This window comes from Zalophus californianus, chromosome 11, assembly GCF_009762305.2.
Source record: "Zalophus californianus isolate mZalCal1 chromosome 11, mZalCal1.pri.v2, whole genome shotgun sequence".
Lineage (NCBI taxonomy): Eukaryota > Metazoa > Chordata > Mammalia > Carnivora > Otariidae > Zalophus > Zalophus californianus.
Window position 1 is genome coordinate 7,762,500 of NC_045605.1, and position 23,945 is coordinate 7,786,444.

A 23,945-nucleotide genomic window follows, 5' to 3' on the forward strand; every position below is an offset into this window, starting at 1 on the left:
AAATGCAATCCAAGTGTGAATAAATAAAGGTATCATCTTTTAATATCTGTCCCTTCCTGCCATGTTCCTTTAAATGGAAAAAAGAGCTGAGTGCCTCTTCGGAGCCTGTTTGGCCATAGCTGTCGCACCCATGGTTTTAAAAACAGACTGTAACGTACGTTCTCAAATTCCTTCTTGAACTACAGCTCATTCTGTTAAAGAAATCCTGGGAAAGAAGTCCTATTGGTATTGTCGATACTTTCCCAAAAGGGAGGATGGTACCTGGGCTGAAGGGTCTCCCGCAAACTGAGGACACTAGGAAATTGTGCAGAGGCCAATCTTGTCAACAAGAAACCAGCTCCTTCAGTCGAAGCTAGGAGAATGCCACCCACCGTGGCTGACCCAACCATGCCCACTGGTCCATTTCTTGCTGCCAGTATGGCTCCTGTTACAGCACCGCTTGTGATGAAGTGCCAGGGATCTTCTTTCCCTTTGATTTGAACCAGACTGCAGTCAATAGTGGAAAATAAACCTCCCCAAACTGTAAAGCTATCTCCCAACTGCAGAGCCCTGGTTTTAACAGCTGCCAAACTCCCTCATAGTCTGTGGTTTACTCCCACTGGAGAATTGCAAAAACCTTTGATTGCTTGAGAGGTCCTGCCACCTGTGGAACCCATCCTAAAGGCTCCACCACAATCATCTACAATTCACCAAGGGCAAGGCTGCCAGGCATACTCCTCCATCTCAACTCCACCTGTGCGAGAGATCTTTTTCTGATCTTTACCATGAGAACCTGGTAGGGCTCCTGTTAATAAAATTCACAAAAATGTGGTGGTCTTCTAAGACTGGGCACCCCAGAGCTTTTAACTCTCAAACTTGTACACTGAGCCTCCAGCAGTATGTCAATTACAATGTAAATTTTCTGATTCAGGACTGGTTCCAGCAAGGGTTTCTGTTTCTGGGCTTCTGCTCTGGTAAGCTGCCCTTCTCTGTATCCACCTGCCCATCTCTCTAAATTTGGGGGCAGCAATTTTCCCTATGATCTCCATTCTTTGATGGATCTGAGAAGAACTGTTGATTTTGTTTGTTCAGCTTTTTTCTTGTGAAGAAAACTTTCAAACTCCTTACATGCCAGACTTTTAAAAAAAAATTTTACTGTTGAGTTTTGAGAATTTATATATTCTAGATACTAGTCCTTTGTCAAATATATGGCCTGCAAATAATTCCTCCCAGCCTATAGCTTCACATCCTCTTCACATGTTCTTTCAGAGCACAAGTTTTAAATTCTGGTGAAGTTCAATTTATTTTTATGAGGTCCAGTTTTTTCCTTTTATAGATCATGATTTTAATGTCAAATCTAAGAACTTTATACCTATCCCTGGATCCTAAAGATCTTCACCTGTTTTTTTTTTTTTTTAACTAAAGGTTTTATGTTTTAAAGTTTACATTTAAGTCCATGATCCATTTTGTATAAGATGTGAAGTTTAGGTTGAGGTGGAGGTTCTAGTTTTGCTTTTAGATGTCCAAATGTTCCAACACTGTTTGTAGAAAAGGTTACCCTATCTCTACTGAATTCCTTTTGCACCTTTGTTGAAAATCAGTTGACTATATTTGTGTAGGTCTACTCTGTTCCACTGGTCTATTTGTCCATCTTTCCACCAATACCACACTGTCTTGATTTCTGTAGTTACAGAGTAAGTCTTAATATTGGATAGAGTGATCCCTCTCACTTTATTCTTCTATCAAAAATATCTTAGCTATTCTGTGGCCTCTGCCTTTTCATATATTTTAGAAGAAGTCTATGTCTACAAAAGTCCTTTCTGGGATTTTGGTTGGGACTGCATTAAACCTATATATCAATTTGGGAAGAGATGACATTTTACCATGTTGAGTCTTCCAACCATGAACACTGCATCTCTCCATTTATTTAGGTCTTATCCGATTTCTTTCACCAGAATTTCATCAACATTTTATAATTTTCAGAATGCATATCCAATGCATGTTTCATTAGATTTTTATTTATTTAATTTGGAGCGATTATAAATAATATTGCTTTTATTTTCTGCATATTTATTTTTTTAAAGATTATATTTCTTTATCAGAGAGAGAGAAAGCACAAGCAAGGGAGAGGGAGAACGAGGGGCTCCATCCCAGGACCCTGGGATCATGACCTGAGCAGAAGGCAGACACTTAACTGACTGAGCCACCCAGGCAGCCCTATTTTCTGCATATTTATAGCATATACAAGTGAAAATATTTTTGTGTGTTGATCTTGTATCCTGTGACCCTGCTAAATTCAGTTATTAATTCTAGGAGGGTTTATTTATTTTTATTTTTTTGGTAGATTCCTTGGGATTTTCTATGTGGACAGTCACATCATTTGCAAATAGTTTTATTTCTTCGTTTTCAATCGGGGTATTTTTAAAAATTTTTCTTGCCCTATCCCAGCGGCTATGCCTTATAGTAGTATGAGGAATAAGAGGAGTAAGAACAGACATCTTTGCTTTGTTCCCAATCTTAGGAAAAAGCAAGCAATCTTTCATCATTTACTATGAGGTTAGCTGTAGACTTTTTGTAGCTGTTGAGATAATTTTCTTCTAATTTTGCTGAATTTTAAAATACACAAATGAGTGTTAAATTTTGTCAAATGTTTTGTGTCAATTGATACATTGTGATTTTCCATCTTTAGCTTGTTGATACAGATACAGATTGGTTTTCAAATGTTAAACTACGTCACATACCTGGAAAATAATTCTACTTGGTTATACTGTTTAATTCTTTTTATACACTGTTGCATTTGGTTAGCTAAGTTTTTTGTTTTTGGCATCTAAGTTCATGAGTGATATGGGTAGGTAATTTTCTGTTTTTGTACTGGCTTTGTTTGGTTTCCTTATCAGGGTAATACTGGCCTCATAAATGAACTGAAAGTGTTCCCTTCTTTCTATTTTCTTGAAGACATGATGTAAATTGGTGTTAATTTTTCTTTAAATGTTTGTTAGAATTCTCCAGTGAAACCATCTAGGCCTAGAGTTTTTTCTTTAGGAGACTGTATACGTATTTATTTATTATTATTTTCAGAAGCTTTTAAATTGTGAATTCAATTTATTTAATGATTTTAAGAATGTTCATATTATTTGATCTTGGCTGAAGTTTGGTAATTTGTGGTTTTTGAGGAACTTTTCCATTTCTTTTAAGTTGTCAAATTTATGAATGTAAAAATTACTTGGGGTAATCTTTTATTATCCTCTTATGACCACAGGATCAATGATGATACCCTGTTTTAGTTCTAATACTGGTGATTTATATTCTTTTTAAAAATTTTTTTGCCATCAGTCTCAATAGAGGTTTATCGATTTTACTAATTTTTCCAATCAACATTTTGTTCTACTGATTTTCTCTATTGTTTCCTATATTCAATTTTACAGATCTCTATTCTAATCCTTCTCACTTCCTTCTGCTTGTCTTGGGTTTATTTTACTCTCTTTTTTTTCTAGTTTCTTGAAGTAGGAAGTTAGCTTATTAAGATCTTTCCTTTCATGATGTAAGCATTCAGTATTAGAAATTTTTCTCAACACTGCTTTAGCAGTATCCCACATACATATATATATTTTTAAAGAATTTATTTGACAGAGAGAGACACAGCGAGAGAGGGAACACAAGCAGGGGGAGTGGGAGAGGGAGAAGCAGGCTTCCCGTGGAGCAGGGAGCCCGATGTGGGACTTGATCCCAGGACCCTGGGATCATGACCTGAGCCGAAGGCAGATGCTTAACGACTGAGCCACCCAGGCGCCCCAGTATCCCACATATTTTTGATAGGCATTATCATTTAGTTCTAGGATTTAGAAAAATTTCCCTTGAAATGTCCTTTTTACCAATAGATTAATTTTAGAAGTGTGTTTTTAGGTTTCCAAGTGTTTGAAGATTTTCCCGTTAGCTTTCTTTTATTGATATCTAGTTTGATTACACTGTGCTCAGAAAACATACTCTGTATAATTTTTTAATTCTTTTAAAATGTTGATGTTTGTTTTATGGTTTTATTTTGATTTATGTTCCATGGGCAATTGCGGCGAATGTGTATTTTGCTGCTGTTGGGTGAAGTGTTCTATAAATACCAATTATAACCTTTTGGTTCATGGCACTGATGAGTTCTTTATCATTGCTGAGAGAGGAGCACTGAAGTCTTCAACAGTTTTTATTTATTTCTGCTTTTAGTTAAGTCAGCTTTTGCTTTACATAGTTTGAAGCTTTGTTGTTTGTGCACACACATTTTAGGCTTGTGATGTCTTCTTGGTGGATTGAGCCTTTTATTGTTATATAATGTCCCTTTCTGTCTCTGGTAATTTTCTTTGCTCTGAAGTCTACCTTACCCAATTTTAATATAGACACCCTTGCTTTCTTTTGATCAATTTGCATGGTATATCTCTTTTATCCTTTACTTTCAACCTACCTACGACACTGAGTTTGAAGTAAGTTTCTTATACATGGGATACAGTTAGGTGGTTTTTTATTTTTTAATCCACTCTGTCAATTTTGTCTTTTGACTGGTATATGAAGATCATTTGTAATTAAGGTAATTTTTGATATGTTAGACCTAAAGTATGCCATTCTATTATTTGTTTTGAGTTTTTTTTTTTTTTTTCCACTCTGGTTCTTGTTCCTTTTTATTTGCCTTCCTGTGGGTTAAGTACTTTTTAGAATTCCATCATGATTTATTTACGGTGTTTTAGAGAGATATGCTTTCCAAATATATAGTTTTTGTAGTTGCTCTAAGTATTACAATATACACATACATAGAGTCCCGTCTCACTAGTATCAACATCCTACCACTTCAACTGAGTATGAGACCCTCATTTCCATGTAAGTCCTTTCATTTTTCCCACTTTTAAATATCATTGTCTTGAGCATCAAATGATGCTATAATTTTAGTTTCAGGCATTAAATATGACTTATAAAACTCATGAGAATAGTGTATCATTAAGTATTCTTATTTCTTTCTGCTGTCTTTTCTTCCTTCCTGATGCTCCAAATTTCCGTCTTTTAGCATTTACTTTTTGTTTAAAGAACTTCCGTTAGCTAACCTTTAAGGGTATACCTGTTAGTGACAAATTCTTAAAAGTTTCCCTTCATCTGAGAATGTCCTTATTTCCCCTTAATTCATGAAGGATAGTTTCACTGGATATGGAATTCTGGGTTGACAGTTCCTTCAGCACTTGTAGAATGTGTCACTTTCTTCTGGTCTCTGTGGTTTCAAACGATAAATCTGAAAATTGGTGTTCCCTTATAGGTAAGGTGTCATTTTTGTCTGCTTTCAAGATCTTTCTCTTTGTCTTTGGTTTCTAAACATTTAATTAAGATGTATTTTTCACTTTTATCTAGTTTGGGTTTTACTCAGCTTCTTGAATATACAGATTTGTGTCTTTCATCGAGTTTGGGCCATTTTTCAGCCACCATTTCTCTGAATACTATTTCAGCTTTACCCTCTTCTTTTTTGAACTCCAATGATACAAATGTTGGGTCTTTTGTTATTACCCCACAGGTCCTGACCTATATTCAGGGGTTGCGGGCCCATGGACCATTTAATTTTCAGAGACTCTGTGGTGCTATTTTGCTCTGTTCTCAGCCAGAGAACGCTCTTTGTCCCTCAGGCCTTACGTTCCCTTGGCTCAGTGCTTTTTGTGATAGAGGCTTCCTGTCCACACTGTCTGGCTGTCTCAGAGTCTGTGTGGGGAGGGGAATCTTATACCTGCTGGGGCAAAGATGTTTCCCAGGCTGAGCTGCTTGTTCTGACTGGGTCCCTCTTTCTGTTGTTGCCTGGCTGTTCTGGCATCTCCCAGCAGGGAAGGGAGGATTTCAGGCTGCAGGAAAGGATAACTCTCCCCTTGGCCACTTATTATTGGTGGGGCATTCATCTATCCCACTTGCTGGTGGCATCTAGCTTACCTAAAGGTGTCAGAGGGACTCTGATTGATCGGGGGGAAAAATCCATGTATCTGGGCTGTCTTCTGTTGCTAGGCTGAGAAAGGTCAGGTCTTGGTCTCCTTTCTTTTGGATGAGGGGAGATAAGATGCTCAGTTATTGTTGTTTCTCTAGTCGTACAGTTCTGAACCAATTTACCTTCCTCTTACCACCATTTAGAATTCCCCTTTGGTTGTCTTTTGTATTATTTCCAGGATTTGTAGTTGTACTTAGTGGGGAGGAGATGGGAGACACAAGTCTACACCACTTTCTCTGGAACAAATTTTTAGCTCAATTATTTTTTTTATTTGTCATAGCTTTCTGAATTATTTCCAATACTGGGTTATTACTTTTTTATATTAGAAATATCTAGCCGTTTCTATAACTTAGAGTTTGGATTGGTTCTCATGTATATAACTGTAGTCTGCTTTATTATGGAGGAAGTTTTATTATCATCCCTATTTTAAGGTGAAAGGCTGAGAAAAAAGAGCCTAGGGTCAGAATGAGGCACTAGCTGAATGTACTCACCATGTAGGGCTACTGTGAGCATTAATGAAATAATGCATTGATTAGCAGAGCATGCAAGTGCCCAGTGAATATTAATGTTAACTTTCTTCTACACAGCCCAATTTTTTCCTTAGTTGTTTAAAGTTCCTGGGGCAGAAACAATCTGTTTTTTTGTTACCTCTTATCCCTAGGGTCTAGAAGGGTACCTGGTAATAAAAATTAAACTGCCTGAATAGCATTTATATCACGTGTAACACCTTCATCTCCCCAAGACATGCTCCTTCCCCCTTTTCAATCTTCTTCGAACTCCTTGTGACTTCCGCTTCTTGTCCGAATTAGCTAGCTCATCCATAGCTTTCCTCCTCCTCTATTTGCTGTGCCTACAAGCAGTAAGCTTCTCTGAATTCATGTGTTTTGATAATTGTTCCTCAGTCATCTCATTCTTGAACAAAGATATAAAATGTTTCTTTTCTTTCTGAAAATCTTAGGCGGTAACAATCACGGCCCCTGTGACTTGGAAGAGTATTTCTTTATACCATCCATTTTACTTGCTTAGAAACAGGACTACCTCCTAACTATAGGTTTTAAGCCAACTTATTCACTCTTCATAGCAGATCAAGAAGCTGCAATAAGTCTAAATTTTATTCTAAGTTACCGTAATTTAAAATCAAACCTATATGTAAATAGTTAATATTTAAATATTAATGTCTCCGAAGCCTGCACTTTATATTGCCATGTAAAATAAAACCAAACTCCAGAAAACGTATTTACTTTGTCCTAACAAATCAAATAAGTTAGAAAAACACTTTGAACTATCTAAACATGTATGTATGCCCCGGACACACGATGCACAGTAACATGTCCTATACAAAGTTAGGAACAATATACATCTGATACCATCCTCTGTGTATGTTTCTTTGGGACTTCAAAATTTTCCCAATTATACACCTTCTGCCAAGTCTATCATACATCTGACATTATGCAGAACTGACACTCAAGGAGTTCACTGTGTTTAAAAAAACCCCACAAACAATAAAGATGAAGGATTTATACTCACAGGTGGCTCAGAAAATGAGTAGGACTCATACTTGGGGCAGACAGCACAGAACTCAAGAGAACTCTTCCTTTCAGCAGGAAACTTAGCTTATGAGATATCCTGATAACCAGAATAGATATTAAAGAAAGTTAACATTTTACCTAACTTTATTATTCAGTTTTTTTTTTTTTTTTTTTGTATTGAAATACGCAGTTTTCAAAGACTTCCTCTCAAGCCATTAAAACATGACCAGGTAGGAAAATATCAGTTAAACACTACCATAATTTTGATTAAGATACATAATATTCTTAGAGTTTCTTTTCAACAGACAAAATATGCCAGTGGTTCAAGGACACCTTAGATCCTTTCAATTCAATGTCATGCCATGAAAGGTAGAAAAACACAAAATGAGATAATTCCTTGAATCCAGTGTTTTTAGTTGATTGAGACTCTTTTTTAGCAGCAAATTATCTTTGTATTTCTGTAAAATATAGAGAGAAATTAACATCAGTGTTTCTGTACATTGCCCACATATAATCAGTGACATTTCTGACAGTGGAGTTGCTAGTCTTCAGTGTTCCATTAAAGCAAATCACTTTTTCTGGACTAAGGTAGTTTATGATTTTTGAATTTCTTTGAAATGGTGGTTAAACTTACACAGAGTGAACCTCAATGAATTTCGAGAAGGCAAATATGCAACATCCATGAAAAGCCAGTAACATTTAGTAAGTTTATATGACTTTGTAAGTATTGATGTGTTGGGGTGTCTGAATCCAGACACCTTGGGATATCTGGACGTGCCTGGGGTCAACTGGGTACTCTGGTCAGAATGGTTCAAATTTAGATAAGAAAATCTCATACAATCAATCAAACTGAGTTAATGGTTCTCTTGATATGAGAATATAGACTATATCTGATTCTAGGAGCAAAATGAAATCATAATGCCTAAGAAAATGAAGACTGTGTGTCTAAAGCATGACTTGTTTGGTAAATGATAAGATTAGGAAAATATAAAAGAAAAAAAAAACCCCTCTTTTTCTAGAAAGACTGACCCTGGTCTATGACTAGAAGTTCAAAGTTCCAATTCAATATTAAATACATTTCATAAAATTTCCAATGTGAAGCAGAAACTGGGTTCATTAACTAAAACAATTCTACAAAAGGGCAATATTGCTCTGATGGGATTGTTAACGCTACAGACTTTTTTTTTTTATTTAAGAGACAGCATGGACTTCATACATATCCATTATCAGTGCTTCGAAAACCAAACAACTTTAAAAGTTAGCAGCAGTTTCTGCAAGTACAAAAATACACATTTATTACATTACATATGGTAGTAAAATTTGTCAAGATATATTATACAAACTCAAAGCATTTTAGATAAAGCATCAGTCTAATATATTATAGATTGACAGAGTATAATAAAATGACACGTAGTCTGTCTTCCAATCATACAATATAATACTTTACAGCAATATTAACAAACTATTCACATTAAGTATTACAGGAGTATCTAAGGGAACACAAGAGAATAGGAATGGTTATGGAAAACCTCAGCATCTATTTTCTTCTATGATTCAAATTGGGTGGATAATTTTCTACCCAACCATATGAAAGAAAAAAAGGAGAGAACTATTATTTTGTTAAGTGGAGAAACAAGTTCTTCCAGAAAGACACTCCAAGCCGTAAGAACTTTTTTCACATCTTGCAGTTCCGACAGTAGTATGCCCTAAGGGTAAGGGGAACGAATCCCTGTTGCCTTTATATATTATACCACAAAAGATGCATATGGACACTCAGGAGTCTAAATATAGGAGTGGCTGTTTATAAGGTAAAATCTACTTCACATCTGTGACTGAGATGGCCAGTGTCATGAAGGAGCTCTTTGGATACAGAGTTCTGAGAGTTAATTACAATGCTTAGGGCCAACAGGGCCATGTCCCGTAGAGGTAGGTAGCACGTATAGCTAATACTGAAAGGACTTCTACTTTACAGAAAACATTATTATTATTATTTTTTCTATAACTGAAAAAATGCAACCTTTAGGACAACAGGGAAAGAACATTTGACATGAAAGTTTTCTAGTGGCTAAGAAAAATAATTTGGTATAAGTTAGTTTGTGGGAGAAAGGTCCATCTAATGGTGAACTAAAGAGGCCAAATGGGTTCTAAGCAACTTCTTATAAGGAAGTAGTTACAACGAAGGAAGATGCACACCCACTCCTGATTCTATCCCTCCTTACTGGCTGGTGGGGCCTCGCCAATCCACAGAGATGACCCAGGGGGTATACTGGTATAATCTTTAAGGCAAGAGAGGGGAGAAGTATTCATGGATATGAGATAAACTAATGCAATATAAACCATGAATCATCTGGGACAAAAATATGTAAAACTTCTGCACGTGAGGAAATCCAAAGCCAATGACTGTCTGAGAAGGCCTGACTGCTGCTTTGGTGGGCGTTCCATTCTGTGACTCTTTATAACCTGCCAACTTAAAATTACTCAACTGCCAATGACAATCAGAAAAGGGACAATTTATCAGTAATTTTTCTGGCTGGCTAATCTAAGAGGCAGGGCTATAGAAAAACATTTTTCAGCAAAGAGGAGCATGCTTTGGTCACATGCTGGCAACAACTTCATGTAACAGAGAAAGGACTGGTGTGGCGATCTTTTCCTCCACACTAAGACAGCGAATGCTGTCAGGAGGTCACCTTCTAATAGGAAAAGTTTCATTTCTGGAGAATGTCCCTAGCACAGGCACCTTTGAAAAGGATACCGAAATGAGCAACCTTTCCTTCTTTCTCCTCAGAGCTCTATGTCCTGGAGCCTTTGCAGAGCAGTGGAACACCAATGGAAAAATAAATCAATGAACACAACCAACAAATAAACTATGATACTCATGGCTGTTGAATCATTCTACTTTATTCCATTCTAGCTGCATCGATGGGCTGATTCCTGGAATCTTCCTGTGAGGGCGTGTGACTACAGAATGTCACAGAAATGCCTACTAGCTTGGATTCAGGGAAACGTTTTACATGATTTCCTTCAATACTAGACATGCTTTCTTTTTTTTTTTTTTTAATACTTTGATTAGTGGCATTTTTCTTGCGTAGTTATTAAAAACATTCCGTGGAATGTGGATGTTTCTCTGCACCCTTCCCCTCTCTCCACAGTCCTTATTCTTCACTCATGATATCCTGGCCTTTTCAGGATACTAATCTCATGTAAGGCATGTCTCCTCTACAGAAGATGTTTTCTCTGGCTCTCTGCTAATACCTCTAAAAACACATGATGGGACCGATCCCAGGCTCTAATAAGGAAAAGCCTCCCAAACAGGTGATGAAATTTTTTAGTCTAAACTTTTTGTCAAATGGTCTCAATAAAGAGAATTCTTTTGTTGTCCTAACTATTAGCAGTGATTACCCTTATGCTACCCATCCCATGTATTTATACAAAGGGGTCATAATAATCTTGTCTTTATATCACTATTAGCCCAGTTTCTGTTCTTGTAGACATCAGATTCTTAGACTTGTCTCTGTCCTTATACACATCACATTCTTACTGTGGTTAAATGTCTTTGGCTAAATGTTGGTCCCCAGTATCGCCAACCACTGTAGGCTCTGCGTCTGGGCCGGACAGATCATCCACAGACAAAGAGCTGGGTGAGGATCTCTTACAAGGCAGAGTACCAGGAGAGCACTGCTCACTATTCTCTCCATCCTTGTATGACTTCACACAAAGCTTGAGTCTGTCCTCCACTAGGCTGAATGGAGACCTACAGTGTCTCTCTGAGTCCTGGCTGGGGTAAGAACTGTACCACTGGGCTGTTTGCACAGTTCCAAGTTCTTCAGGTGCCCTTTGGGGCATGTCTTGCTGTCTCTCTTGTAGTGGGTTGGCTTCTGATATACCAGGAGCATGTGGAGGTGGCTCCATGGGTCCTTTTAGAGAACTTACTTTCTTTTCCTCTGGTCTGGATGCCCTTGTCTTCTTTTTGAGGGACCAGTTTTTCAAACTGGCCACACCATTTCTCAACCATGTGCTTGGGTGAAGAGTTACAGAATGTATTTGTGAATGCCATTCTACAGTATCCTTTTTCGTATAAGCCAGGCGGCTGCTGGCCTGCCCTGATGAGGGACCAGGAGTTGCAGAAATGAAGCTGGAATTGCTAAAATCAGAGGAAAGCTCTTCTTGTTTTCTTTGAGCTTGAAAAGTGCAATCTATTGGAGAGGAAGTTTCAGTGGGGGTAAACACAGAGTGTTCAGAAATCTGAGAAAAAGCACTGTCTTGGGAGCTCACTGACGAGCCAGATGGGGAAGTTCCTGGGGAGGACAGGCTGGAATAGCTAGTCCTTGGGCAGATGTTTAATCTTGGGGGTAAAGCCTTCTCAGTGTTTTGGTTTGTGCCACTACTCTTGCCCACCTCGATCCCCATGACCAAACTCTGATTAATGAGCTTTTGCCCCTCCATTTGCAATGACTTGTGCCGCTTGAGATAATCTTCTTCTCCATGCAAGAGACCAGCATCATAGCTAGTTTTATGTTGTTTCTTTGAATAAATTCCCCTGAGATAGGTCAGTTTGCAGTGCTGGTCATCCATGTTGGGCTCTGAGCAGCGCCGGTGCCTCCTTGAACCCTTGAGGGCATCTGCTGTGTTTGGTGGGGAGTATCCAGATGTATCTGCACCAAAGGGCTGGTTCCTGGGATGATCCTGTGAGGATATGTGACTATATGATGCCACAGAAATGGCCACTGGCTTGGATTTAGAAAAAAGTTTCACATGATTTCCTTCATTACCAGGTAAGCTTTTCTTCTTAACATTTTTATTAGTGGCATTTTTCTTGGTATCAGTGCCTACGACTAAACTCTGTTTAAAATAGGTCTTACCCTCTTCCTGGAGGGGTTGATTCTGCTTCAGATAATCCTCATCTTTTTGTGAGAGAATTGCATCACAGCTGGATTTGCGTAGCTTTTTCTGATAAAATTCCCTGAGATAGGAAAGCTTAGAATCTAGATAATCGATGCTGGGCTCTGAGCAGCGCCGGTGTCGCCTCAGGCTTTTCGGAACATCTGCTGCAGCTGTGGACAGGTAGCTGGGTGTGCTCATGCCAGATGGGGCCCTGGCATGATCGCGCAGTGGGACCTTTGCATACACTACTGCAATGTTCACTGGCTTGGATTCAAGAGGCTGTTCCATCTGAATGTCTTCATCTTTAGAACGGTCCAAGTCAAAGTCGCTCAGGGTTAAAAGGCCTTCCACCTCAGGCTGGTCGAGGTCATAGTCACTGAGGGTTAATACAGAGTCCATACTTCTGCTACCCTGACCAAGTTTCTTTACCAAGTCACTACAAGGAGCATCAACATCCTCATTTAGCTCATTTTCCAAGCTGTCATAGGAGGAGTCATTCAGTTGGAAGCAAGAGATATCTGTCAAAAAATCAAACCACAGTTAACATTTTTGCTTACCAAAAATACATGCTGCCTTAAAAAAAACAATCTATGGTACTTAGTTTAATTTTCTTTTTATGGAGATTGTTCATATTCCTACTCTTAGAAAGGATCTTTTTCAGTCTTCCCAGAATAAAAAAAATATGTTGATGTTATATACTGAATTTATCTCAGTTCCTGAAGAAATAGGCTTTCTTAATTAAGATCTCAAAGCAATAAGGACATGTTGTTAATACCAAGAAATGGTACAAAATATAAAGGAATGAATGCCAGGTATATGCAGGTTCATGACTGTGGGTGAGCACACATGGTTTGGTCTCGGAGGAATCATTTACTAACCCAAGCTCTTCAATGTTCACTACTTTATTTAATCTTTACAACAACCATAAAAGTTAGACATTATGGTTACCCATATTTATAGATGAAGATATTGATGTTCAGTGGCAAAAATGGTTATATGCAACTAATGAATCATTGAACACTATACCAAAACCTAATGATGTACTATATGTTGGCTAATTGAATTTAAGTAAAAAAAAAAAAAAAAAAAGAATAATTGGTCAAAGATAACTAGTAATTGGTGGTCTGGGAATTCATATTCTGGAAGGTTGGATGGTTTCAAAATCCCCCCTGGCCCCACAGTACTAGTTGTTTCTAAACTGTTTCGCAGTAGGCTGAAATGTCTCGGGGGCCACTCGAAGGAGAAGCAGGGAGAAGACCAAGCCTGCCTCTACCTCTTCAGGGACTTGTTACTCTAGTTTCAGCCACAGAAGTTTTCTACTATATATGTCAGGGATCCTTGTAAAGCTTTATTTAAAAAAAGGTTAAAAACATACCATATGATGCTTCTGGAAGTTTTGGACCTCATCTTACACATTTCTGAACCCCCACCACTGTGTTAACATGACCTGACCTATTAGCAGGTCATCCAAGGAGGAGCAGAAACCCTAGGCCCACGACTGAAGTCAGAGGTTTCCTTCACTGAGCTGCGGCAGGCCCCAGGACACTGTCCCAGCATTTTCACAGACACATGTCTGTTTCTCACAAAAACCAATCCAATTATCCACAATACCTGAGGCATTCTCTCTAGTATCACATCTCACTGAAACCTGTCCCAAGAGGGAAGTGATTTCTTCTCCAAATATCCTACAGCAATTTTCAATCAGAAATTGTATAAGCAGAGAAACCTGCACAAAAAAGGACAAAAACAAAGTGCTACTTTCCATATAGAATGTCTATAAAGCACATTTCATATATAAATCCTGATTTTACCATAAATGAAAAAGAATCCTGAGAAAAATTCATGTCTGCTTTAAAAATATACAAAACAGTTCCCCCTAAAAAACTATGATACTCGCAAGAGTAGTTTGGGTGTAGAAATTAATTTTAATTGGTGGACTAAAGTTTCTTATGGCCTTAGCTCAATGTTAACATTTTTTTATACGAATGCTACATCTTTAAAATTAGGGTAACTTGGGGCCCCTGGGTGATGCAGTCGGTTAAGCATCTGACTCTTGATTTCGGCTCAGGTCATGATCTCAGGGTCGTGAGACTGAGCCCCACATTGTGCTCCTCACTCAGCATGGAGTCTGCTTAAGATTATCTCTCTCCCTCTGTCCCTCCCCCTGCTCTCTCTCTAAATAAATAAAAATTTAAAAAAATGAAATAAAATTAGGCTAACAAAGTATTCTCTATAGGGCATTTGGGGTAAAGAAATAAACTTTCTTATTAAAATTCATGAAGTATCATTAGGTAAAGACTTATGAAATATATTTCATATATAAAAGGCAGTTGTCATAGTGTGGGAAGTGGGCATCCTCTGTGGGTTTCCTGTGAAGCAGGGAGACAGCTAGAGAGAAACTTGCATTTTGCCTCACTAGTCTCTACCTATGCGATTCCTTCCCTTAGGCTCCATGGAGAAGGTGGGGGAGGAGGAAAGATCTTACAAGGGAGCTCTGTGCCTCCACTGAGATGTAGTCGAACGTTTCCTTAGGTTCCTTGCCCCAGTAGCTGAGGCGAAGGAACAGGCAGAGTGTTGGGAGCCACAGGAACTAATATTCCTAAGCCCCTTATTAACTACCAGGCACTAGAGGGGTGGGATTTCAAGTAACTGCAGTATGAACTAGGTATCATCACCACCTCAATTTTTTAGATGAGGAAACTGGATCAAGAGAACTAATTGTATCCAAGATTGTATAACTGGCAAATGGTGGGGCTGAGGAATGGCTTGTCTAAGTCCAAAGTCCTTTTTTATTAAATCATATCATCTGCTTTCTTATATAACTCTAAGGTTTAAGTCAGTCATAGTGTTTTGCCTCCTTGAAGGTAAAAGAGAAGTAACCCAACTGCTATCTCTGTTTTGCTCAAGAAATCACCTTTCTATAATCTAACAGGATAGGATAAAATACTCAGTACACTCAAATTTATAAGGAGGTGTATTTAAGTTATTTAAGAAAATATCTTTCAGAATTAATATTAACCCTGAATTTGAGGTTCAAAATGGGAACTCAGTCACCCAGGGCATAAAAATGAAAAACTTCATTACCTTTTTTGTAAATTCATTTTCTAGTTCTGGGCTGGAGGAAGTAGGAGGCCAAAGAATGCTTGGAGCAATACACACCGCTAAATTAAATGCAGTCATCTGATTGGATAAGGAATGCTGCTCAATGTTGTGTAATATCCCAAAAAGATACCTTAGGAGAACAACATTGGCTCTCGGAAGCTGGTCTAATAGCCTAAAGACAGAAAAATGCACTCTTTAAGAAAGACATTTCATAAAAAACTTGTGTAGATAAGCAACCCTTGCTTTTCATGGGGAAACATGCCAAGCAAGAACACAGTTCAGATATGCAAGAGTTTCAGTTAATATGGTACATGCAAAGTAGGGACTGCCTATACAGAAAGAATGAATATATGTACTGGGGATTTATTCATTTATTTTGTACACTGTCTTCACAACCCAATGAAGATGCAAAAGAATGCAGAAAAATGGCTTGTAAAAAAAAAAATGCTGCCTGCCTGAAATACTGACCTGAAATTAGTGCAGTGTGTTTTAATTTAGGCAAATCCTATAACATTTCAGAATATTCTCAACCAAGACCCCCCCAAAAAGCTTTTTGATGAAATTAAACAACAATTAAATTTTAGTGGTTCCATATTTCTAAGTAGCAATACAGAAATTCTGTCTCTTGGTTGAGAACCCAAACCTTAACTATTAAGACTTTCAGGTCCATTCTGACAGCTTCTATTCTGCTCTACCAGCTTCCAATGTCAGTTTTGTCCCAAATTTCTTTTTCTCACTGGTATCACTTTCACATATAAGTCAAACTTATAATAGTACATTTCCTACTGTTCCTGTTTTGTAATTGATAAGGGATTTTAAAATTATTCATTGAAAATTATATTGACTACCATCCAGAAAAAAGACATAGATGTTGATATTCATGTTTTTTTTTTTTTTTTTCAACAGAAGTCTGCAACCTGGGAGGTAAAATAAGGTAATGTGACTCTTCCTGCATAAATAGCACAGAGGCCTTCCTTCAGTGTGATGGACTGACACTGAGTATAGTTTTGTAAGGACAAGTTATAAAAGATATTAAAATAAACCAAGAGATTCCTGAGTGTATTCAATGGAAAGTAAGGTGCTGTCTAGAATACCCTTCTGGGTTATCTGATTTCATAGGGGCCCTATGCCTTTGAGCTATTTTACAACTCTGTAAATTGTAGACTTAAGACAGCACTGCATCTAACACTTGTCTGTAGACTTGAAAATTCTGTCTGGTGGAGAGACATGATTTATTTGCTCCCTCTTCATGCTCCAGTAGAAAAAGCCAGTTTTGTATCTACGTGTAAATTCATTTCAGCATTTCTGATACAACTATGTAAGTTGCAGTAGTTTGACATCTTCGAACTGATGGTAACATCTAACTGGTTCTCTCATTAATTAAAGATTTAAATAAAAATTTTCACATGTGTTCATTTTATATTTGTAGAGTCTTAATTTTCCTTTTTTTTTTTTTTTTTTAAGTCAACCTTTAACAGTTTGTAGGATACACAGTTTTAGACAATGAGCAACAACGCAGAGAAGCTGATGGTCATTATCTCTGCTTGGCTTCCACCGAACCATAATGGAAGCATAGATAGTATGTGTGATGTGGCTTTGATTTCTGGTGTCTTTAACAGCTGTACTAAGTTCTACTGATATAAAAGGTATCTATCAGTAGCAGTGTATAGATAATAATTCATATTTGAAAGTTGCTCAAGAAAAAAACTGTACTAAACAAGCATATGCAGATAAATGATATTAGGATTCTTGGGTTTTTACAGAACTGGGAGTATTGCATTTTGTTAATGGACACTTCTTTCCAGTTCTCTTATAATGCAGGAAACATTCAGGAATATGGGTGGTGAGTTCTGCCAGCAAGCTCCCTTTGCCTGAGAACAGACAATGCATTCTTTGTGATAAGACGGAGGCTTTGCAACTCACTTTTCAATACTTAACTCTCTGCAGTACCTTCCTCCATATCTCTTTGGTAGCACTGATTATGCTACACTGTAATTCTTGGTTTATCTATCTACTCTACTAGGACTGCGAGTTCCTTGAGGAGAGGGAATTTTCTCTGTATGAATTCAGTTGCTGAATGAGGTATACAAGGAGCTGTCTGGTTAGTTTTTACCAAAATTAAGATCATAAATTATAGAATGAGTATATGATATTAGTTATTAGTTTAATGGGTTTCAGCTCCTATCAGATTCAGATATAGAGAAGGTGTACAATGGTCAAGTATTCTATGTTAATAAGATTAGGGAAAAACAATAATAACAATGATAGCAGCTAGCATAAACCTGGTCCTCATGGACCATCATTACTTGAATTGATAAACTTACAAAATATATTTTTTTAAAGTATTTTTGAGATGTGACTAAATTAGAATAATTACCTTTGAATTGTATTTATTTTCTCTTCATCATTTCCTTGATCCATGACACAGACCCAGTGATCATAGAGATCTGATGAAAAAATACTTCCTGGAATATTTCGTAGAAAATCCTTACACAGAAGGGAAATAAATATTTTAAGTCATTATTTTCATGCTAAATATGTACTGGGCAAATCAAAAAGCAAGCATTCCGTTGAAAAGTTAAGTCTTCCCTTCTTTGGAGTACATGGAGCTCTGTGCCAACTCTCCACGGTCGTGCGCACATAGAAACACAGGCTTTGATTTTTTTCTAACAAAAACCAGATGGAAATTGGAGTCTGGACGATAGTGGGAAAGATAAGGACAACCTGTTCGGGCTGCAGTCTCATCTGTGTACGTTTTAGCCAACTACTACTACATGACAGGGTCTGGCAAACCATCCTGAGTCCTTTTTCTTTTCCGCTCTCAAATCACCAGTTCAAAGAAATGCACTAAGATGTTTGTGAGGTTCCTAATGTGGTAGTCAGTCATGTGATCATTCTACACATATTTGCTCCAATGTGCCAGGTACTGTTTGAGGGGCTGAGGACAGAGAAGTGAGTAAAACAAAGTCCCTGTTATTTTGGAACTTTATATTCCAGTGGCATTGGTGAACAACTCCATCCAGAGGCACTCGGAGTTTCTCCTGGCATTCCCCTCATATGTTTGGAGATGGGGGAGGAAGCATTCCAGGCTCTGTGTGGCTGGGCTCTGGGGGCCTGGGACAGCATCCACATGCCTGACGCATACTCAACATGTCCCCGGTACATTATCCTCTGAGACCCTAGTCTGCTGAGACTGCCGGTGGGGCTGGGTGTGGTGAAACCAGACTAGATCACAAATAGGATATGACCAAGGGTATTTGTTGTTTGATTTTTGTTTATAAAAAGCTTAAAAATAAATTAAATTTGATCCTGGTCCTATATTCATTTGTGTTCTAGGCCAACTCTCTCCGTTGCTTTTGGCATGGTATTAACAAGGCTAGGCTTACAAAGTCTGATCTCTACCTCAGTAAACATTTGGCAGAAAAAACTCAACTTCAGGTCTAAGCACTGTACCCATGGTCTTGGAAGTTCCTGCTTACAACATGGAGACAGGTGGAAGTCTGCAATGAAGCAGTTTTAACTCTCGCTAGAAAACCAAGTCAGCAACTTTACCTACGTGCCCTACAAACAGCAACACACCACCTGTTACTCTTGTGTCGTGTTTCTATCACTACCAGGGAAGCCGTGGCACCTGATTGTTACACTCTGCTGATTAGGTGTGCATCTTCCCCAGTACAAGCTCCTCCAGGGCAGGCACAGACCTTACCTTCTTCGTACACCTCAATGCCACACACAGTCCCGGACACAGCAGAGGTCATTACTGAACTGCTGCTATTTTTCACATGGCCACATATTGATGAGGAACAAGGGAAGGCCAACTAACTGTAACTGAGATTTTAAGATAATTTAAAGCATCTCTTGTAGTCATGTCACCTGTTACCATACATTTTTTTTAGAGCGGTTAACAAGTAGGAAGAGACTACTTCAGAGTCTTTCTCTGTTCTACTATATCTTCTATAGAAATGTACCTGCATACTTGTAATTGAGATGTGTCATCACAAAAGTCATCTCCTTTTGGGTAAAGCTATTGAATTTCCATAATTCCAAACTAATTTTAGTTGCTGCACCTACTTTAAAAGTCAGATTTAGAAGAGGCAAAATTTGTTATTTCAAAGTGGGACAGTGACAAAAGTTCTCTTTTTAAATCTCAGTGGAAAACATACTTATGATCTGTCTTGAAGAAAAACATCATTAAATCTTAAACCTACACTTGAAAGATAATAACCCGTAACATCTCAATGAACTCTCCACAGCTGGAATAACAAGTTACGAAATGCAACCACCATCACAGCTGAGAAAGGATGTGAGCGCTGGTTCTGAATGACAATCACCAGCTCACAGCACTCAACTGCAAGTCTCTGCCCCTCCGAGAGCAGAGCCCAGGTCTTCAGCAGAACTCCCAAATTAATTTGAGATCAGATTCCTGCAGGATTAAAAATGAACTTTTCCTCAAAGGTCTAATGGATCAAAGTTACAGTGTCTCAAGCTATTTTCTTCCCATAACAGTTTAAAGAATTAAGCTTGTATTTAAGCAAAACCAGCATAAGTAAAAAATTAAAGGAAAACTTAAGTACCATTTCCAAATAGTCTTAAACACAAGAAACAAACCAAACCAAAAGCTCAAAAACTTTTGGCAGAAAATATCTTCTTTCCTGAAACCACTTGGAAGAAATGAGAGTAACACACAGTTACCTGATTACAAAACTTCAATTATTTGGAACCCATTTAACCAGATTTTTCAATCATTTGTCTTTTGCTTATTTTTGTACCAGTGATATTTCTACAATTTGAAATACAATTTGACTCCTCTAGAACCATATTTCTTGATAATAGCTTCAAAAATACAAAATTTTAAGTGTGGTGCTGTGAAGAATAGCATAGTAGGGAAAATTTTCTAAAATGTAGGCTTTAACTTTTTAAATTAAGAGATGGGAAAAAGCCTAGTTATATGAAGGGAAAAAAGGAAAAATTCATTGTGCACATATATCCACACATACATCTGGCTAAGCACACCATACATATCTTTATTGTATTTCAGAATTGAAGAGTAGTCACAAACCCTGGGCAAAATAGATTAGATGAGCCTAGCTCCAGATCTCCATTTTTTTGACTGATACTTTATTGCAAAAGTTTACAGCAGGGGTTAAGAGCAGACATGGCTCATTTGCCAGGAAACATCTGATTATTCATCAAGTCATGAAGTAAGATTCTGTAAGCAGCTGAGCAGGAGGAGAGATATGCAAGGGTCGTCTTCACCATGTTTTCCTCCACCCCTGGCCCTGGTGCATTCCAATGGGGCTGGGAGATGGGAGCCCGAGACAGGTCTGCAGAAGCTATGGCTGGGGTTGAAACCTCTGCTAAAAGCTGGTTCCGACTCTAGGTTTTCAAAACATGTGAGGCATTTTCAAGAATGTGAGGAGGAAAACATTTTAGAAGAGTTCTAACTCAACTATGGATGTGAGTTAAGTAACCATGGGGTAAAGGGTAAGAACCATAAAAAATGCCAAATGTGGTAAGGGTTTTAGAAAAGACCCAGATGTTGGAGTCATTCCTACTCTGCTTTTACTTTAAAAAGGCACTAGGGGACAGGGGAAGGCATGATGATTGTATAAGTGAATGGAATTTTCAGCGGTCTCAGTGAGCCATTTTTTGTTTTAGTTGTTAGGCAAATGTTTATTATGATAAACTCTATTTCAAAGTTTAATACAAGTTTATTCTTGAAAATTTGCCTTTATTAGGAAGGTAATGAGATTGTGACGAAGTCATCACAATCAGGATGTTTATTTTGGTAAATATGCTGTGCGTGCTTTATTTTTAATTTAGTTTAATTTTTTTTTTTTTTTTTTGTATGGGGTGGCAGAGTGAAGATGAGAGTGGCGTGGGATGAAAAAGTTTAAAAAGCGTATCTGACATGCCATATCATGGGCAGGGGCTTTTAAAGGCCAATGCTGGTTCTGTGAAATTTTTTTTTTTTTAACACTTTTTAGATTCTAAATCCATGATGGTTCTTTGCAGCTGGGAAAAATGTTGTAATGAGAGAAACCAGTTGTCTCTTTCCAGAGCTCCACTGTGGGGTAGATGAAGGGAGAACCTTTCCTACCTTTAAGACAGATGCTATCACAAAAACAGATTCACAGTCTAGGTGTACTTCAACTCCAGAATTCAGTTTCTCTTTTAGCTCTCTGCAGGATTTCACATTGGCCGATTGTCTGAAGATCCCTTTTGTGAGGGGTCCTTTTTGATTAAGAAAGAAAAGCATATCCTATAAGGAAAGCAAAGGAAAAAACCAGAGTGGCACTTCACAGACACAAGCAGGGGAAGACACACTTGCCCTCTCTGGCTGCAGAGGCTGGGGTGTCCCCGGGGAAAAGCACTGAAGGAGGGGCTGCTGCCGGGACGGAAGTCAGTTTGTGTTTGGTATCTCTAGGTCTCTTTCCCCTACTTATTCTTGCTATACTCAACATCTGAAACATTTTACTTTGATGGCACTGTCTTTTCTTCAATGAACCAACACTTTAAAACAAACTTTCTCTGACTGCTTCAAGGTCCCTGTAGCTGGCCTCCGTCCTTCCCTTGACGACTCTTCTACTATTCTCTAGTTCGGACCCTTCCCTTCAAATACGGAGATACTCTTGCCAGACTCATTCTCCACTTGTTTGTCTTTCTTTTTATGTGACTCCATACCTCATTCTACTTCCTGTATTTACTTCATTCTTTTAAAATCAGGCTAAAAACATCACCTCTCCCAGGAAGCTTTCTCCACTCCACTGCACTGTGACCAATCTTTCATTTTGCTGTCTTTCTAGCAAAGAAATGTCCTCTGCTTGTGGTGTCGGAAGGAGAATGTGTGTTGGGGACAAGTGACCCAAGGGATCAGAGACCTAGTTATGGCACATATTTACTCTGTGACCTTTGGTAAACTTGAGGCTTTTTAAATGTGTAAAGTAGGGATGATGGTAGTGATAACAAACGCTCAATCCGCTGTGCAGGGCGACCACGAAAGCGGCGAGGCCAGGGGGTGGCACGTGTCAGAGCGTGATGTGGGGTCAGGTCCCGTGTGTCCCGTACAGTGCTTGGATACGGAACGCTCAGTGAACGCTGCTGAGCAGCAACCATTTCATATATCAAGGACATGGTACAAACTCAGTGGTTTCATCTGACTTGTTCTATTATGAAAGGTAACTAAATGCCAGAGGATGTACAAGTGTAAACACCTGAAATACACATAAGACACACGTCGGATTTTTAAAAAGTACAAGAATGAGTAGTTTCTGCTTCTAGAGTGATTAAAGGAGGCTTCCAGAACAATGCAGAGTTCCTGAAAGGCTGTGAGAGAAATGTGGGGGGTAACAAGACTCCAGTGTGGACTCTGCCTACAGAACCAAACTCTGATTTATCTAGGCAGGCTTATGTGGCTCCTTCCTGACACCAGCAGCCTACATGATCTCTCCCCATTATGTCTCCCTTAGGATTCTGCAAAAGCTTAATCAGATTTTTTCCTTTGAAGTAATAATAATATTCTCAGCCAAAGCCAAAGCTGTGTCTATAATTTTTCCATTTAAGAATAGATTACCTCCCAGGGTTCTCCTTTCCCATTAGTGTCACAGGCCAAAACGAGACTCACCAAGACAGGTTTAGGCAGATTGTCATTCTCACAAATATCTGGCAGAGAGACTCCAAAGAGCTGCCCTGGCATAGGAGATGTTGGCGACACGGGCAAGTTATCCAGATGAGTGCTGGAACCACGCCAGAAGGCCCAGTTTATGATAGATCTTCTCCTTTTAAATGTCTTCTGACCTGAATCTAAGGAAGAAGTGAGATTATTAGGAAAACTATTTCAATTCACTTAGTCTTATTTTTATAGTGCCCAACTTACAGGATGTTCATTACTATGGTTCAAAGAGAAAAATGCTTATAGATGTCTTTTGCTACTGACAATTCAATCTAAGAAATTTCACGGTAATATTTTATAAATTAAGGAAAAGTCAAATATTTGGATTATTCTCCATCCCATTTTTGGAACATCACTGGTCTGTTTACTTGAGTTTTGGCACTGAACTTTCAAAGGCAAAGAAAAGCCTCTCTTTACTGTAATAACTTAAAGCAAAAGGTGTTTCATACCAACACATATATTATCCCATTTTAAAATGAGACGAGACATACTAAGAAGTTGAAGATTAAATCAGACCACAGTTAAATGGTGAGAAAAAGAAGGGAAGAGGGAGGGAGAGGAGGAGGGAGAAAGAGAGGAGAAAGGGAAGAAGGAAGAGGAAGGAAAACACCAAGATTTGTCTTTATTAAGATGTTCTCTAGAAACAAATAATGCTTTATTACTTGATGTCCCTCTCTACTGCTGAAAACAAAGACAGGAAGCTAACGTTCTACAATTCTACCACCTCCCCTTCTTTCCAACTGCAAAGACTTTTTTTTTTAAGTTATCTTTTTATTCTTGATGTTAAAAA

The 23,945-nt window shown here is 38.2% G+C and overlaps 1 protein-coding gene and 1 pseudogene across 6 annotated transcripts in view; both read right to left on the minus strand.

Moving 5' to 3' along the window:
• Positions 1-219: 219 nt before the first annotated feature.
• Positions 220-722, minus strand: LOC113915323 (annotated as a pseudogene).
• A 7,126-nt stretch (positions 723-7,848) lies between these two features.
• The window catches only part of ARHGAP20 (Rho GTPase activating protein 20), a 140,711-nt gene continuing 124,614 nt past the window's right edge, over positions 7,849-23,945 (minus strand). For all 6 annotated transcript variants that reach the window (XM_027580998.2, XM_027580996.1, XM_027580999.1 and 3 more), the window contains 6 exons: positions 23,108-23,286; positions 21,584-21,745; positions 17,861-17,970; positions 15,466-15,655; positions 13,993-14,107; positions 7,849-12,899 (listed from right to left, as the gene is read on the minus strand). In XM_027580998.2, coding sequence (XP_027436799.1) covers positions 11,044-12,899; positions 13,993-14,107; positions 15,466-15,655; positions 17,861-17,970; positions 21,584-21,745; positions 23,108-23,286 — 2,612 coding nt within the window. In that variant the 3' untranslated portion in view covers positions 7,849-11,043. The remainder of the gene's footprint in view (positions 12,900-13,992; positions 14,108-15,465; positions 15,656-17,860; positions 17,971-21,583; positions 21,746-23,107; positions 23,287-23,945) is intronic.